We start from the raw sequence: 17,074 nt of genomic DNA on the forward strand, positions 1-17,074 counted from the left end.
GTGTGGAGAGGTGGGAGAATCCTAGGGAGGAATTGCTAGGAGAGGTGTAGGTAATCGGGATCCTGGGAGATACTGGGTACCAGTGGTACCTTTGAGGAAGGAACTGGGGATCCTGGGATGTGCAGGGGAGGGTTGCATGTTCTCATGGCTCCCCAAAATAGTATTTTAGATGTGGTCTAATGAGTGCTGAGCCGAGTAAGATAATCACTTCCCTTGGTCTACTGGCTATGCCCCTGTTAACCCAGCTCAGGCTTCTGTTGCACTCTCTTTGCCGCCAAGGTGCAGTGCTGGGTCTTGGTCACCTTTCTGTCGACCAAGACATACAGGTCTTTTTCCATAGCTCTACTCTCCAGCCAGGCTGCCCCCTCACCAGCACTGTTGTGGTCTTCCTTCCAGGGTACAGGATTTCGCATTTTTCCTTGTTGACTTTCATCAGGTTTCTGTCAACCCATTTTCCAGGGTGAATGGTGCTCCCTGAATGGTAGTCCTGTTGGAAGCATACTAACTGATCCCTTCCAACCTGGTGTCATCTGCCAATACGATAAAAGCACGCTCAGTCATTGATAAAGACATGAAGCAGAAGAGTTTCCAGCACAGCCCCATGTCGCACTCTACATGCTACCATCAGCCAAGTAGAGTACGATCCATTAACCACTACCCACTGGTCCTGACCTTCACACCACTTTTTACCTGTCCAATTCTCCAGCCATTCAGAACTTGATGGCCTAAGTTGGATGCCATGACATTGTGGGAGAAGTGTCGAAAGGAATTCAAATATTCTGAGGAGGTGAGAGCCGATGCATGCTGCCCCACAAGAATGTGAGAAACAGCACCCTTACAAAACAAGAAAAGGCATCCTTAAATGTGCTATACAAGACCAGAGGGGGATGAAGAATGTCCGAAGATGTAGTAACAGTATCTGACAAAGGAAAAAAAATCAATGTAAAGAAACAGTTCAAACTGAAGTAATAGGGCTCTCTGGGGTCACTGGGGTCTCCCTAAGGCCATCCACGCATCCCTAGGATGCTCTGAGGGTATCTGAGTTCTCTTGGGCTGTTGCAGTCATCTCTAGAGTTGGTCAGAGGGATTCTGGGTCAAATCTGGGGTCTCTGGGGCTGTTCCTGTTAGAATCATAGAATCATAGCATTGTTTAGGTTAGGAAAGACCTTTAAGATCAAGTCCAACTGTTAACTTAGCACTGCCTGGTCCACCACTAAGCCATGTCCCTAAGCACCACATCTACATGTCTTTTAAATACCTCCAGATGCACTAGCACACATGAGCTTGACTAGCAGACACATTTGCATAGAAGGATGCTTATCTCAGCTGGCCAAGCAGAGGCACACATATCCTTCTGTGGATTGATTAATTAATCTGGCAGAAGGCCTGCTAACCCACAGTAGCTGGATGATACGTTTGGGACAGTGAGAACTGGAACAGCATTTGAGACTGCAGAAGTGATTCATATGATCTAGTTGCTGCATTTGTGCACCAGTGCTAGGGCCTGCCATTTGACCCCCTGCCAATGACAAGCTCTGTCTCCTTCTCACACGTCCCAAAATGTCTGGGTGACTTCTGCACAGGTGGTCACAAAGTTTGGCCAGCCCCTGGATACTTTGTCCTAGTGTGATCCCTTACAAGTCACATCCATCGCCCTCTGAAGCCTCCTGCTCTCCTCCCCCATTTCCAGCCATCCCATGATGGGTCATGCAGGGGCATCGACACCTACCATTTCTTAAACTTATTACGTGACAGTGGGACATGCAGTGGGATGTTCCCACGTGATTCAACCCCACATGGAAAGATTACACATTTGGGGCAAAAGTCAGGAAGCTGGGTATAAGTGGACTTTTCCTCTTTATCTTCACTGTTCCAAGTACTGAAGACAATTTAGCCATTCACTGTATCCTGCCAGGACTATGGGAGGTCAAATGAAAGGAAACTAGCACCCATTTGAAATTCAGGCAAAGAGAATATTTATTCTGTGATTAACAACCTGGCACTGAATTGAAAGAATAGCGTAACTTTATGTACATCATTCAAACAGAAGCGGGTGGGACATAGAGTACAAAGTAAGCTCTGATTTCCCACATTCACCCCAAAACCAGGCAGCGGCAGCCCCACACTGTTACTTGCCCAGTTTAGGACATCTTCTCCCCCTGCCAAGTATGCAAGTAATTATTGCAGATCTAGAAACCTCAGGGTGTGCGAGAGAATACTAGAGGAAAGAGCTGGATGGCTTCCCCCTGGGCAAGCAGTTCTTTCCCTTGTAAAACAAGGCTACGTGAAGCAGAGCCACGACCCTCCATCTCTTTCTCTGAAAATACAGAAGCATTTACAAGGTGTTGCCAGCATATTTCATTCTGACATCACCGATGGCCTTGACACCCCTGTCCAGGCTGTAAGCAGAAGGGGACCTCAGGGATCTGAGGTTTGTGACCTTCAGTTTCCTGGAGAAAGACCTGAATGAAGCATTCGGAGGACTATGGTGGACCCACAGCTCCTTTGTGGTGCAGAAGGAGGAACTTGCAGGAGGACTGCGTTGCATTCCCAGGTCTTTAATCGTGCAGTAAGTGACCTCAGGGCACAACTCTACTTCCTTGATGGTACAGAACGTGGGGCGCCGGAGGGGGCTTTCAAGATACATCACAGGGCTTTCTGTTGACTCCCTCCACCTCCTCAGTGGATACTGCACCTCTTGGGTCTGCAGGGACTTGTGCCAGAAGGGCCGTCGCACCAGACACATCCACACCAGCCAGCCTGCCAGAGCCAGCACGGTTAGGACCAGCAGAGCCAAGGAGGCCAGGTAGAGCACCCAGTGCAATAGGCAGCAGTTCCTCAGCACCCACTGCCCCCACTGCGGACCCTCCCCACCTACCCGCGAGCGCAGCACAGGTACGGCCAGTCCTGGGATGGAGCACGGGCAGAAGGGGAGAGGTGCAGACTGGGTGAAGCGTGTGGTGTCCAGGGTTGCTGGCGGCGTTGGGGCATGAGTGGAAAGCACGGTGGTGGAGAGCACCGGCGTGGTTGACATCAGAGGAGGAGATGAAGATCTGACAGTGGAAGAGGCTTCTGGTGTGGCAGTAGAAGGTACTGTCGTGGAGGTGGTGAAAACCATGCCAGTGGACACTATGGGAGTAGCACGGGTGTTGGTAGTGCTGGCGGTGAGGGTGGTTTGGGGATGGCTGCTGGTGCTGAGAGGTCTGCTGCCCACAGTGGTTGGCAGTGAGGTAGCAGAGACAAGGGTGGTGGGAGTGTGCGGGGTGCTGGCGGGGGCTTCAGTGACAACGGCAGCAGAGCTGGGGGTCTGCGTGGGTGTGACGGTAGGACTGGCTGGCGCAGGAATGGTGGTACTGGGAGCTCTGGTGCTTGCAGGCATCGCAAGTGAAGTGCTTGGGGCAAGGGTGGAGCTACAAGGGGTGCTGAGGGGAGGCCTTCTGGTAGCGAGGGGAGGCCAGGTAACAGCATGGGGCATGGTAGTTTGTTCTTTGGTGATAGATGGATGTGGGGGGGAGAAGGTGACCATGGTAGATTTCTCCATTGTTTCTTCCTCATCACCATAGTCATCCTCTTCCTCCTCATCCACATCCCCCACGTTGGGGCAGTTGTGCTTGAAGTTGATGACAGGCTTGAACTGATGCTCGTCGGGGCTTTGGCACACCACCTTCTTGGGGGCAACCTCAACCTTTGTCTTCCCCAGGCCCCGCTCTGGCTGATAGACGCTGCCACTGTTTTCCCGGATCCAGGCTTGCAGGTAGCGCAGATTGCAGTCACAGTGCCAGGGGTTCTCAGTGAGGAAGACATACATGAAGAAGTGCCCCTTGGGGAAGAAGCCAGTGGGCAGAGTCTGCAGGCGGTTGCCTGAGAGCCAGAGGGTCTGCAGCGCTTGCAGATCCTGCAGCAGCTCCTTGGGGAGCTCTTCCAGTTGGTTGTCTGAGATGTCCAAGTCCTCAAGGGCCGTCAGCCCCGCAAAGACCTCCTGGGGCAGCGTCCGCAGCTGGTTCCCTCGCAGGTCCAGGTCCTTCAGGTGTGGCACAGCGCTGAAAGACCTCGGGGCCAGTGTCACCAGGCTGTTGTTGGCCACAGCCAAGTGGGTGAGCTTGGGCAGGCCCTTCAGGGCAGGCAGGGCCCCCAGCTCATTGTGGGAGAGGATCAGCTCCTTCAGGCTCTCCAGTGGGTGCCTGATGTGCAGAGACACCAGACGGTTGTTGGACAGGTCGAGGTCCTGCAGGCTGATGAGCTTCTGGAAGACCTCGGTGGAGAGGGACACCAGGTGGTTGGCATTGAGCAGCAGGATGCCTGTGTCCTCAGGTAGGCCTGTGGGCACCATGCTGAGACCCTGCCCTGTGCAGTTCACCTCCAGGAGGTCCTTGACGCTGTTCATCTCTGACGGGCAGGGCTGGCTTGGGTCGGTAGTGCCAGCTGGGAGCAGCAGGGCCGGGAGGATGAGCAGGAGTAGGGCAGGGACCTGCATGGCTTGGAGGGGAGAGCCAAGAGGTGTGGGTGCAGGCAGGCACATACCTGCATGTCACCTTTCTTCCCACACAAGCACCGTTCACAACAGCTGGCATCCCCCGCCAGACCCTCTGGGAGCCCTCTGAGCCCCCCAGCTCCTCCCTGGGAGGATGGAAGGGAGACGTGAGTCCCACAACTACTGCCAGCACCCACCCTGTCATCTCGTCCTTGGAGGGCAGGAGGCTCAGCAAGGAGATACCAACTCTGCCCTTTTGCTCACCTCATCCTCCTCCATGGGAGGGAGAACCTGATTCAAGCGCCTCCTCATGGTGGTGCCTCCTCTGCCGGGGTGGCATTGCTGCCCTCACCACTGCAAAAGCAGTGGCTCTGTGGTGTTCACGTTCCTGCATACCCACATCCATCCCAGCCCAGACAAGCCGTGTGCTGGAAAAGGCTCCCTGACCAACACCAGCTGAACCCTCTGCTAGATTTGGGTTCACAAAGTGGGAGCACGAGTCATGTGAAAAGAGCTTCCCATGCACAGAGGTGGCTACCCCGAGTTCCCAGCCCCTGATGGACACTGCTTCCCTGGGACTCACCCATGGACCATCCAGCGTTTGCTCTCCTGCCGCTTTGCCTCCCTCCTGCCCAAGGACCAGGCGCTGCTCTGGCGGCAGTGCTAGCAGGGGGGCTGCCCAGACCCTCTATCAGCACGCACAGCTGTGGGAAGGGAGCTGCGGCTTCCTGAGCAGCCAAACCCATCTCCTGTCCTTCAGCACAGTCCTCGCTTTAACTGTGCTGCCACACCACCGTCTCCTTAGACAAGTCTCAACCAGAGACCAGCTCCATAATTTCTTGTTTCTGCACAGTAAAGCAAGGGAGGGTTGCACCCAGGAGGAGCCCTTGCATGCCCCCTTGCCCCCCAAGCTGCACCTTTTTACATCCTGGGAAAAGGGTCCCTTACACAAATGTCTGCCTTTTCCTCTGCTTCAAGGCAGCTCTTTCTCAGCATGCTCTGGGCTTCAATCCTTGAGGCACCTCAACCTGGGGACCGCAGCCTAGTTGGCAGACCAGCGAGAAACAGTTTCTGCACATTACCTCAGCTAGTTGTTTGTGGTGTAGCTGAGGGATCCTTTCTTTCTGGCTTGCCAGGAAAAATGGGGATGGCTCTTCTGGAGAGCTGAGAGGCAGCTTTAACATTTGTGGGAGAAGCCTCAGCAGAGACCAGGCAAGGAGATTAGAGGCAGAGGAAGTAGCTCGGTTTTGCAATTCCTCCTGCTGTCTGTTCCTGCAGCCAAGCTGTCTCCACTTCCCTAGCCCATAGGTCACTGCAGAGCATCTTGGACTGCAGGGCTGGAGGGTCACCCAAAAGCTGCAAGGGGAGATGCTACAGAAGAGAGGACATACTGGTTTTCTACTGTTTTCCATTCTGTGGATTGTGGTGGGTCTACCCCAGCCAGCAGCTAAGCACCCACCAGCCATTCACCCACTGCCTCTATAGCTGTATGGGGGAGAGAACTGGAAAACTAAAAGTGAGAAAAAAAACCTTTGTGGGTCAAGATAAAGACAGTTTAATAAGTGAAGGAAAGAGGGAGAAAAATAGTGATGCAAAAGCGTTCACTCATCACCTTCCACCAGCAGCTCGATGCCCAGCCAGCCCCCTTAGAAAAACTTCCTCCCCCCCAGTCCACTTGCTGTAGGGGCATTTTAGTTCAGCTTGTAGAAAGAGGACTGGAGGCAGCAACAGAAGCAGAACTTAGGGGACAATTTTTTGGCTCTGCATAAGTAATTTCCAACAGAAAGCAAGGGATAGGAAGGGAGAGAACAAATGTAACCTTGACGACCTTATAGGATCGCAGGGATTAAGCCTGTATGTTGTTGCCCCTCCTCCACAGCACTACTCTTACCCTCACCCTGGACATACAGCATCCCCCATGACATCACCAGTTAGTCTTCCACACCATGAACCCGCATTCCCAACCCACAGCCCTTATCATGGCTTCTGCCTCTCTGTCTCCCTTTTCCAGGTGGATGAATGCACTAGGACACTTTGAACCTTCAAAAGGTCCTTCAGCCCACATGCTTTACTCCCTCAAGGAGAAAGAGCAGAAGACCCAAGCAGTCCACTGCGACATGTCTTGCTGAAGGGGAAGAGGCACGCTGTACCGGCAGAAAGGGGTGCACAGGTCAGGAGTCATCTGCAGGCACACTCTTCTCATGGCTGGTTACGAGTAGTGAGGAGGAGGCCAGGAGAGATGCTGGGGTTCTGCCATCCAGGTGGGGAGAGCAAAGGAGCAGGGATGATGTCTCCTTGCTGAACCTGCTTCCCTCAGGTGAAGGCAAGAGGGAGATGAGGGTTACATCAGCCATCCTACTAGCGATGATGCTTTTGCCTCACATTTGCAGTCCACATTTTAATTTCTGCCCTAGGTTCACCTTTTTGCCCAGCCCATCAACTTCTTCTCCTGTTCCAGAGCCTGTTCCCATGCATCAGGGGTTGATCTGCCATGAGGTTGTTGCCCCAACCTTGATTTCACCCGCAGACAGTTTCGAGTGGGTGTTTGGAGGGAACAAAGTGATCCAGGCTGTTCCCCACTGCCTTTAGCACCTCACCAACACCATATGTAACTCTGGGAAATAGGAAGGAGATCATGAGGTGATGGTGCCCGAGGGTCATAGAAACATGCAACTTCATCACCCCCAGCTTGAGGAGCACGGTGCTCCTTCTCCAGTGCAGAAAGCAGGGTCCGTATCTTCACCTTCCCACAGCCTTCTTTAGGGACATGAACCACTCTTCAGAGCCCTGGCAGCAAGGGCCACCCTCATGCTGCCTGTCCCTGTAGACTTATGACACAGTTCACAGGAGGCTTTGGAACTCTCTGTCACTGGGTCCTTCAGCTACTGCAGGTCTCACAGCTGATTTGGCTTCTGCTGCATCGTGTGGGCTTGTGCATGGCAAGGAAAAAAGCTAAGACATGACCACCAGCCTCTGGGAGCATTATTCCTGGGGACTGGGCAGGCCTGGAGAGAAAGGTGAAAGCCCTCTTCGGGCTCCTCCATGGTGGGAGGATGGAGCTGCCCCGGGCTGAGCATGAACAGACCTACCCTGGCACACACACAAGTGCATCCTCTTATTTCTGAGAAGCCCATGAATTCAGCAGTAATGGTGAAGCCTTCCCTTGGGAAGGTCCGTGCTTGCTGGACATCACTTGAATGGAGGATCTGGTGTGAAAGCATGTCTGGCCTCAGCAGAAGCACATACTTCTATCCTCCCCTTGCAGGTGGCAGTTTCCACTGCAGCAAAATCTGGAATTGCCCGGAAACATGCCGCAATATGAGATGCCCTTTGGTTTCTCCAGTTTCATTTCAGCCCTCATGGGACATTCTAGGCTTGCTCCAGGCTCCTCAGCACTGTAAGCAAAAGCAGCTTTTCCTCCCCTAGAGCGACTGACTAAAGATGGGCTCCATCTCACAATGTTAGATGCCTCCAGGTCACAGGTGAGCTCGTCACCTGGGCTTGTGCTGCAGGCAGGCACAGGGACAAGCAAAGCCATGGACCAATTCCACTGACATGCCTTCATTGTATCCTGCAGGATGCAGTGAAGCATTTTCTCAAAAGTGCCTGCAACTCCCCACAGGCTAAAAGGAGGTGGAGACAAAGCCTCAGACACAGACATTTGGTGCTGACACACAATGCAGACAAATCCTGCTGAAGTAACTTTATTCTGTAGGTTTAAAAAGTGATCCCTGTTGCAGGAGTGTCTTTTCAGTGGAAGTGTTGTTCAACAGGTAAGAAAGCGAGGATGAAAGGCAACAGTCATGAGCTGCAATTGGGGAAACTCTGACCAAACATAAAGGGTTAATCCTTCCCCTTGAGGGAGGTGCAGGACCAGGGCAGAGGTCCAGAGAGGTAACAAGATCTCCACCCTTGGAGATCCTACACAATTCAGCTGAACAAGGTCCAAAGACACCTAAGGCAGCTTTGAGGTTAGCCCTGCTCTGAGCAGCTGATTGCAACAGAAACCTCCACAAGTTCCTTCCAAACTAAATCCTTCTGTGAGTCTGAACTCCTGAGGTCCCCTCAAAAAAGCCTCGTCTTTTACTCTCTCCCCTTCATCAGGGACACATTTTGAGCCACGTCCCAGGACCCAGCCAGACCCAAGGGTGGACGCTTATCCCCTCGAATGATGCCAGTGGAAATGTGAAGATGGGAATCTCCTCATCAACACTGAAAAATGTAACCCGTCCCTCTTCGTAATCCAGAGAGACCCGGATCCGCTTGGGAGTCTGGATTTCAGGAAGGAGAGTGCGATTAGGGGAGGTGAGAGCTTGGAAGTGCCCTGCCCACTGCCCCAGTGCCCAGATGCCCTGCTCAGGTTTAAACTCAATATCGCCCTTCCTTTTCACATCTTGTCGAGAGACGCCCACAGTCCATCCTCCTCCATCCACTACCTCCACCTCCCAGTAGTATCTCCCCGAGGTGAAGCCTTCACGGCCCAGCACACAGCGCCACGGGTTAAATCTCTCAGGGATGTCGGGGAGGTCCTGCAGCGTGTCTTCTCGTTTCACACTTTTGCAATCGTCAGACAGGACAAGGTCACAGTGGGCTGTGTCTGGATCCAGAACCACCTTCACTGCAGGACAGATGGAGTCAACATGTCAGGGCAGAGCTCACCCTAGGAGAGATCTTTGCTGGGACTGCATAAGGAAGAAAAAGGGTGCAAGCAATAACTGGCAGGCTGCGGCATGGGAAGCTGCACAAGATAACAATATTAGTGCAAGGAACAAAAAATGAAGCAGACGGATGACATCAAGTGGAGAGGGAAGAGGATCGTCAGCAGACCTCCAGGCTGAAGAAGTCCCCATGCCTCTAAAATGTGACCAGCACTGCTCACTGAGGACCAGGACTCTCCAGATTTGCCTAAAACTGGGGCATGCACCAAGCGAACAGGGGGTGTGAGGGAGGGCAACTAGCAGGAAGGGAGATTAAGGCAGGGAAGATGATTCAGCACCTTGAAAGACCAAACTTTAGTTACCTTCTTCTATAGGCACTGCGTATTTTCTCCATGCTTTAAAAAAAAAAAAGAAAACCACAGATGAGAAGTAATCTGAACACACTTGTACTGGATTAGCTCAGGATAATGATATGCCAGTGTAGCTGCACATTTTCTGAATTGTTGCTATATTTGTGAAAGTCATCTCACACTGTGTAGCTTCAAAACTTCAATGTCTAGCTACATGAAAGGACTCCATCCATTTTCTACAAATATAATCATGCTGCCTGTCCTGATTCAGACATATTTATGGCCTGTTTGTACTTTCTTTGAAAACTGAAAGCATTTTCTTCTTAGTATAAAAGGATTGCAGGGGATAGCTTAAAAACGCATAGAGAGCAAAGAAAAATAACTTTTCTGAAATGAGTTCAGTATTTCCTACCTCTTCCTTTCCCAAAAGGAAAACCAAAACCAGGACATACATGCAAAACCCAGATCAGAAAATGGCCCAACTGAAAAGTCTCCCGTGTAGGAAGGAGAACAATACTCACCAAGTTCTTCAGCTTGTCTCTCTGAAAAAGAAGATAAATCAGTACATATGGGTTGTGGGATATTGATTTGGATATAACCTCTCCCATAACCACCTGCACGTGCAGGAGGGCAGGCTTCCGCCAACGCTTGAAAATGCAAAGCCCTCTCCCACCCCCAGCCTCGAGCTCCACTCTGCAGGTGGTGGTGCAGGTTGTCCTGCTCAAATCTGGGGCAGGAAAAGGTCTCTGGGACGTCCCTCGCCTACAAGGGGCCCTGTCCCAGGGCACTCTCACCCTGCCTGTGCCACCGCTGCAGTCACCCATCCCCAGCCCCAGACACGATCTTCAAAGATCTTTCATTTTTTGATTCTCTATTTCACTCTCTCCTTCCCCCCCATCCCCCAACCACTTTTTGGTTCACTTCACACTGTACGTGTAAATTAAAAAAAGACCACCACTCCATACAGACTCTGTAAAAAATCCTTTGTAAGGAAGAAGTAAGACACTCACCGATTTCTGCATCACGGTCCTCTGAACAACAAACAGAAACACACGTGAGTTACTATTTGACAGCGTCCCTTCCCTGAGACCCCAGCTAAATGACCACACAGGTGAGGAGTGGCTGTGATGAAGGGGGCAGATCTGCTGATTTACACTCTGACTGCAAGGATGCTCATGACTCCTGAGTGAGCTGACCTGCATTTATTTTCCCCATCATTTATTTCCCTCTGCATTGGCACCAATTTAGCAAAAGCTCATTTTTAATAGCCAAAGGACTATTACTTGGCAATTCTATGAGCTACAAGCTAGTGAACAAATAAATAAAAATATATGCCCTCTTCAAGTGTTTTTTTTTTTTTTTTAATTTCTTGGTAATCAAACTACATTTTTATAAGAAAATTCTCAACAGCTTAGGTTTCTTCCCCTAAAAACCAATAACTTTTCAGTACTATTTCACTACTTATATTAAAATGAGAGTGTTAAAAAGCATTGACAGCCACTCAGGGAAAAAACCCTAATGACTTTTCAGAGCAAATTTTCACATTATTAGGGGAGGGGGAAGTAAAGTACCTGCCTGAAAAGACAGAATGAGACAGAATTTGGACAGAATGAGAGGATGAATAAAAAAGTCTGAAAGTTTTACAGAAGATTTCACTGGGAAGACAGGGAGTGAGACTTACGCAGTGCTGCCGCTTGCATCGCTGAAAAGCAAAACCAGAACAGAGCATCACCACCAAAGCTGATTCCTTTTCCCCTGAGACACTTGTTGGGGTGGGGAGGAGGCTGAAATTGCTTATGATGGAAAAGCTTCAGCCCAGGAGCTCCTCAAGACCTTTCTTCTCAAGACTTTTGGAAATCTTGCCCCCCGCCCCGAACCCACCTTGGGCAGAGGCCAGCGCTGCCTTGCTGGAGACCTGAGCAAGGGCAGGTGAAGATGAAGGGGCAGGTTTGCATCAACAAAGGAGCACCATGGGGTTAAATCTCACCTTCAATGCTACCTAACCTTTCCTGTCCCTGTGTTTTTTTAGTGCTGAGACAAAGGTGAGGCCTGTGCAAAATGAAATATGCTACCTCAAAGCTTCCTCCAGCTTTGGGAAGAACCTTGACAACCCTTTGAAAAGCAAAGTTCACTGTTGGTAGAACATCTGTTCACGCTTTCTTTGGTTATTCAATGGTTTTCCTTAAAATTACAACATCATTTCATAAATTCATCATTTCATAAATTAATTTCACAATTTCCTGTAGCTGCTAGCCAAACCATTTCCCTCCCCCACATCCCCGAGAAACATGCCCCATGAATTCTTCCATTTGAGGGAATTCTCCAATTTCTGAAAAATGGAAAGAAAAGCTTACCTATTTTTTGCTCATGCTTTCCTATGAAGGAAAGAAAGAAATGTAAATACTTTTTAAAATCATCCCTTCCAAAGAGCACTGATTAAACCACACCAGGAGTTACAGCCCCTTGCAGAAAGGCCATAAAGTCTGGAAGTGCTGCAGTGCCTGTACAACCCTCTGGCTCCATCTCCTTTTGGTAAGGATAGAGGATTTCAGTTTCCTTTATTCCTCTGTATTATTTACACCCAGAGGGGTCTTCCAGAAGGAAAGGAAGCCCTGCCAGGCCCCCAGAAGTGCCAGGGTTTTTTTGCAGGGCCAGGCAAATTATTGCTCCATTTCTGTGGGCAGAATCCACCCCCGGCTGGGGCAGAGGAACGGCTGGCTCATGCTGCTTTTATGCCCACTTCCTTCTTGGCTACCCTTTTTGTTGGAGAAACAACCTTTCTTTTCTTGCCAGAAATTAAATCCCTGGGTCTTTAAGTTCCCTGGCACTGTACGTGTGTCCAAGACACTGAGACAAGACTCTGGGACCATCCAGGCATTTCTCAAAGCCACTTGTCTGTCAAAACCAGAGGCAGATGAATAGGACAGCTGCCCAGCCCCCTTCCCCAAACACCACACCAGGATGATACCTTTAATTTTAAATAGATAAGCAGCAATAATAAGGAGTACGACCACAGCAACCAGGACCACACACACGGCAGTCATCCAAGGATGGGCGTTCTGGAAAAAGGGATCTGAAATATAAAATCCCCAAAGGGGTTAGGTTACTTTGCAAGTAGCAATGGGAAGTAGATTATTTCTATTTCATGCAAGCTCATCCCAAGCAGGTCTGAATCCGAGCTAGGGTAAAAATCAGCTCCTGACTGTACTCCACAAACCGACAAAAAATAATATTAAAAAAAACAAAACACATTTTGGCAATTTAGCACTTGTCTGAGGATGAGGTTTTGTCTGTCTACATTGTGGGGGATTTTTAAAGGGAAAATGGATTTCTAACTAAATTATTTCTAGTTAAATCATGATTTCTTCTCCTTTGGAAAAAAATATTCTATTTCATTAGGCAACATAGGATCAGAAACAGGGTAACATATGCATCAAAAACAACACTCCAGTGCAGAGCAGTATCACCAGAAGAAAGGTATGGACCCCCCCAGGGAAATAAAGTCTCCCAAAATTGTTCATTCCCAAACTAAAAAAGGAACAGGATGCAGATGAAAAGCACGTGATACTGGGGTGCCGTTTGGTGTATGGTTAGTCCAGTTCACCATTGCATCTCTGTTCTGATATATTCCCTGCCCCAAATCAATCTTCCAGTAAGAAAGGAGCTTTTCTGTGTGATAAGGAAAAAAAACCAAATATATTCAATATATGCAGATGCTAATATGAGACACAACAATTTATTTCTCATACCGAACTGGTAGAACAGGATTTCACAGCAGGTGAGACTAAGGGCACGGGTTGGTTTCTCCTTTTTTGTTTGGTTCCAGTGTTACGAATGTTTGTATTTAACCCAGGTGCCTACAGAAACTCTGCTACAATGAGGGTTGTCTTTTTTCCCCCCTAAACCCACACTTCAAGACAAAACTGGTGAATTTTGGCCGCACACCTGCACAAATGCTGCCAAAAGCCGCAGCTGTTTGTACACGCAGCGTGCAAAATACACCTGATGCACTGAAGACACAGCCTGCAAAACGCACCTGAGATTTTCTGCCAGCGGCACTTTCCAAGTGCAGCTCCACTGGGAACATTAACAGGGTGATGCCCTCGTCCTCTGCTCACCTGATATGTAAAAAGCTGATCCCTGTTCTTGACTGTGCAGGACATGTCGAACCGAGCAGGAGAGTTTCTGGTTCGTGCCCCTGGTGAGGATTATGCTGCTTTCTGCTGCAAAGAGTCCGCTCTTATCCTGGGTAACGTTTTCTGAGAGGGATGGGAGATGCCGCCCATGGGGATCTTGCCACAGCACCTGGGGCTGCGGGTACCAGCCGGCTGAGCGACAGGTCACCCAGATTCCCCCGTCCTGGTAGCGCTCCAGCGTGATGAGCGGGGCAGAGCCGCTGGCTGCGGGAAAAGAGAGACCCCTGGGTGATCCCACAGGATACTGGGGGAATAAGGTGGGCTGGCTGTTCCTTTCGATGGCGAGAAGAGCTAAACTTCAACATAGACAAATCCCAGGGTTTTTTTTAAGATGAGTGTCACCTGGAGTCAGGACATTTCTTGCAGTCTTTTTCACATAACTCAAAGATCTGCTCTGGAGGCTACTACTGCGGCAAAATAATCTGCAGACCTGGATATTAAAATATGGAAGCACGAACCAAGACATTCTTACTTTATTACCCAATGACAAATTTTTTTCTTACACCCAGTTATATGAAGAAAACAATATCAAGAACACTTCTGAAGTAGGTAGCATATCTCATGAGCTCCTTACAGCTGCTCTGTAGGGATTTTTACCTCTCTGAGACATTCTTAGTATTTTCAACCACGGCACTTAATAAAACCCTATTTCCAAAGCAACCATCTGAAATTGCTTCTGGGAAGAAGGACAGGGAAGAAAAGCACTGGCTACAAGCAAGTAAAATAGAGGTACCAGGGACATGGACTACAGACCTGTCACCTTCAGCTCCACCACAGCCTCATCGTAATCCAAGTCACGGTGAATAAAGCAGGTGTAATTCCCTCTGTCAGACAGTTGGACACGGAAAATTTTCAAGTCCACGCTGCCCTTGGCGAGGCCGTCCTTCAGCAGCTCGGTGCGCCCTTGGTATTGAAGCATCTGCTCCCCATACTGGTCCTGGCCCCCCTTGTAGCGATGCACAAAGGGCGAGAAGTGTTCCCGAAACCAGATCACCTCCGTGTCCTGCGCCCTCTGCTCTGGGGAGAAGCGGCAGGGCAACACCACATCCTCACCCATGGCCACGGTGATGGGGCCAGGGGGTCCTGTCACATTGAGCAGAGCTGGGAGAAACCCCCAGGGGAAAAGAAATAACCATGAGTTTGCTGCAGCGACTGAGCTCGGAAAGCCAGCGGATGCTGCTCCGTGCGGTTCGCGTGCTGCCGTGCCACGCCGTCACATTGGCAGCGTCACCGTGCCGGGGGAGACGAGGCATTGAGGGGAGGGCTGGGAGAGGGACCCCTGCCACGCAGCATGGTGAGTAGGCTGGAGCCAGGCTACCACCCGTTCCTCTGCTTCCCTGTCCTGCGCTACCGTGAAAGTTCTTCAAATTCCTAAAAGATTATTTGTTCTCAAGGGGACAAGTGCTGCCCATGCTGCTCAGGGTGGGAGAAAGCAGGATAAGGAATGAAGGAAGGGGCTGGAAAGTTTCTGGGTGGTTGGCTGGAGAAAGCAGACAACTTGGGTACAAATAAAACTCGAATATCCTCAGCTATTCACGCCTATTACGAGAGAAAATAAAAACATCTCAGGTGCTCTGGGCACCTTTGGAAATTTAAAAAAAAAGGCTTATTAATAAGCTGGCCACTCAACTCACAGAGAAAGTGGTTTCTGGTTGAGGGGAAAAACAAGAAAGTCAACTTTTTTTTGGCCAGGGCTGCCCTGAAGAAGCTGCTTCAGGTCAGCAATCTAACAGAAAAAGAGGGCAGAATATTTTTTAAGATATTTTTTCATTGTTTTTTCCCTTTTTTGAATTGGTTCTGCAAAGGGTCCAGTGCACCCTGGACACAGCCCAGTAAAGAGATGACATGCTGGAAATGTGCTGCAAACAGGGAAAGCAGGGAGAGAAACAGCAGCAAACCATAATCAACTCATCAGCATCATCTAATCTCCATCTGAGTTCAGCGAGGTTGTGTGAATGCCTGTCCTGACATGGCCAGAGGAATAAACCAGGATCCAGAGGGATGTTGGCGCTCTCAGAAGTGGACAAGGTTTATGGCAAAGGGCCTGACCCTGCTCTGTGCTCTGCCCTTCACGGGGAGTTGCTGCACTGGCAGTCGGGAAGATACTCAGGCTGGAAGCAACGCCACAGGGATCAGCAAGAACCAGGGGGAGTCCCTACCTGACTGCAGCTCGTGAACTTGGAAAACTAAACCATAGATGATAAAAGCCAGCAGAGAGCAGTGGAGGTGGAAACTGGAGAGCATCCTCTTCACTGGAGCACAACCTGGAGATGGGGAAGGAGAGGGAAAGGGCAAAAGGGAGGAGAAACAAGGGAATAAAAAAAAAAAAAAGGGCAGAATTCACTTTTAAAGGGGTTTATTGCAGATTGTAGCTCCTTTTTATGATGTCTAGGGAACAGCGACAGATGCTGAAGGTTGAAATCAATTTTCCATCATCAGCCTTTGCTGATGCTTGGAAGACTTTGCTTGCTGCTTTACATATGAAGTACCCAACTGGTATAAAAAGTTGTAGGAGTTTCCGATGGGGAAACAAAGGACAAGCTGCAACATCTCCTCTAATTCTATGAAAAAGTGGCAGTTGTTTTAATATGGAGCCCTTGCTTTTCTTATCCAGCCATAAGAAAGAGATGGTAAGGCACAGGATGAGAAGGAGAAACCCAGACCAAATACATGTGGAGCTGGGGCTGTGTGCTTCTCCTCTGGGACAAATTCAGGACTCGGTTAATAGCTCATCCCCTGCCACCACACTGAGGGTGGGAAGAGGTCTCAGACCAGGGAAAGCAAAATAATCAAAACAGTGATTCAACACCCAGCCAAGATGGGACTTGGTCCTTCTCTGAACCCCACCCCAAATCCTCTTATCACTCGCTGACTTGGTCCCGGCTTTGTTAACAAGAAGTGAAAACTATGACCAATTTTGGCAGATGGCAGAAAGCGATTTCAATCCGCAGCATTCCGAGAGATGCCACATACCTGGAGGCTCCGAACTCGTGGGCTCAGGGCTGGGGCAGCGGTTGCTCGGCCATCATGTACTGCATCCAGAGGGGCCACCCCAATGCGAGCTATCCATTTCCGTGTTCAAAAATGAAACAAAAAAGTCACTCTGCATCCCAGCCTGCCAACTGTTTCCTCCTCCGCTGCCTCCACTCAAAAATGAAAGTCACCGAGTCATTTGGGTTTTTTTCAGCAATGCTTTTGCTCCAGAAATGCTTTTCTGACAACATCGACAGGCACGGCCCTGCCACAGACCCCCTCCATGGCTGCAGATCGCAGCCTCCTCCCACAGCTCTCCCTGGACTTGGGAGGGATTGGAAACTGGCAGCAGTTTGCACGTTCCCTTCCCGGAGGGAGTGGAAAGGAGGAGGGTGACTGAGCTGGGATTCGCACCCAGAGGCAGTG

At 50.0% G+C, this 17,074-nt stretch overlaps 2 protein-coding genes across 2 annotated transcripts; both read right to left on the reverse strand.

The window, feature by feature from the left end:
- Window positions 1-1,959: 1,959 nt before the first annotated feature.
- On the reverse strand, window positions 1,960-7,920 carry GP1BA (glycoprotein Ib platelet subunit alpha). The gene is made up of 2 exons (XM_069789993.1): window positions 5,554-7,920; window positions 1,960-4,476 (listed from the first exon to the last, which is right to left on the reverse strand). Exon 2 carries the CDS (start codon window positions 4,472-4,474, stop codon window positions 2,336-2,338), a length of 2,139 nt encoding a protein of 712 aa, XP_069646094.1. The 5' UTR covers window positions 4,475-4,476; window positions 5,554-7,920; the 3' UTR covers window positions 1,960-2,335.
- A 239-nt stretch (window positions 7,921-8,159) lies between these two features.
- On the reverse strand, window positions 8,160-16,961 carry LOC104321661 (butyrophilin subfamily 1 member A1). Its single transcript, XM_009924454.2, has 11 exons — window positions 16,649-16,961; window positions 15,835-15,939; window positions 14,429-14,776; window positions 13,598-13,879; window positions 12,448-12,552; window positions 11,834-11,854; window positions 11,161-11,181; window positions 10,490-10,510; window positions 10,001-10,021; window positions 9,492-9,524; window positions 8,160-9,089 (listed from the first exon to the last, which is right to left on the reverse strand). The coding sequence occupies exons 2-11, from the start codon at window positions 15,917-15,919 to the stop codon at window positions 8,572-8,574; spliced, it is 1,455 nt and encodes a 484-aa protein (XP_009922756.1). The 5' UTR covers window positions 15,920-15,939; window positions 16,649-16,961; the 3' UTR covers window positions 8,160-8,571.
- Window positions 16,962-17,074: the final 113 nt, after the last annotated feature.

The sequence above is a fragment of the Haliaeetus albicilla genome, chromosome 8 (genome assembly GCF_947461875.1).
Source record: "Haliaeetus albicilla chromosome 8, bHalAlb1.1, whole genome shotgun sequence".
NCBI classification, from domain to species: Eukaryota; Metazoa; Chordata; class Aves; order Accipitriformes; family Accipitridae; genus Haliaeetus; species Haliaeetus albicilla.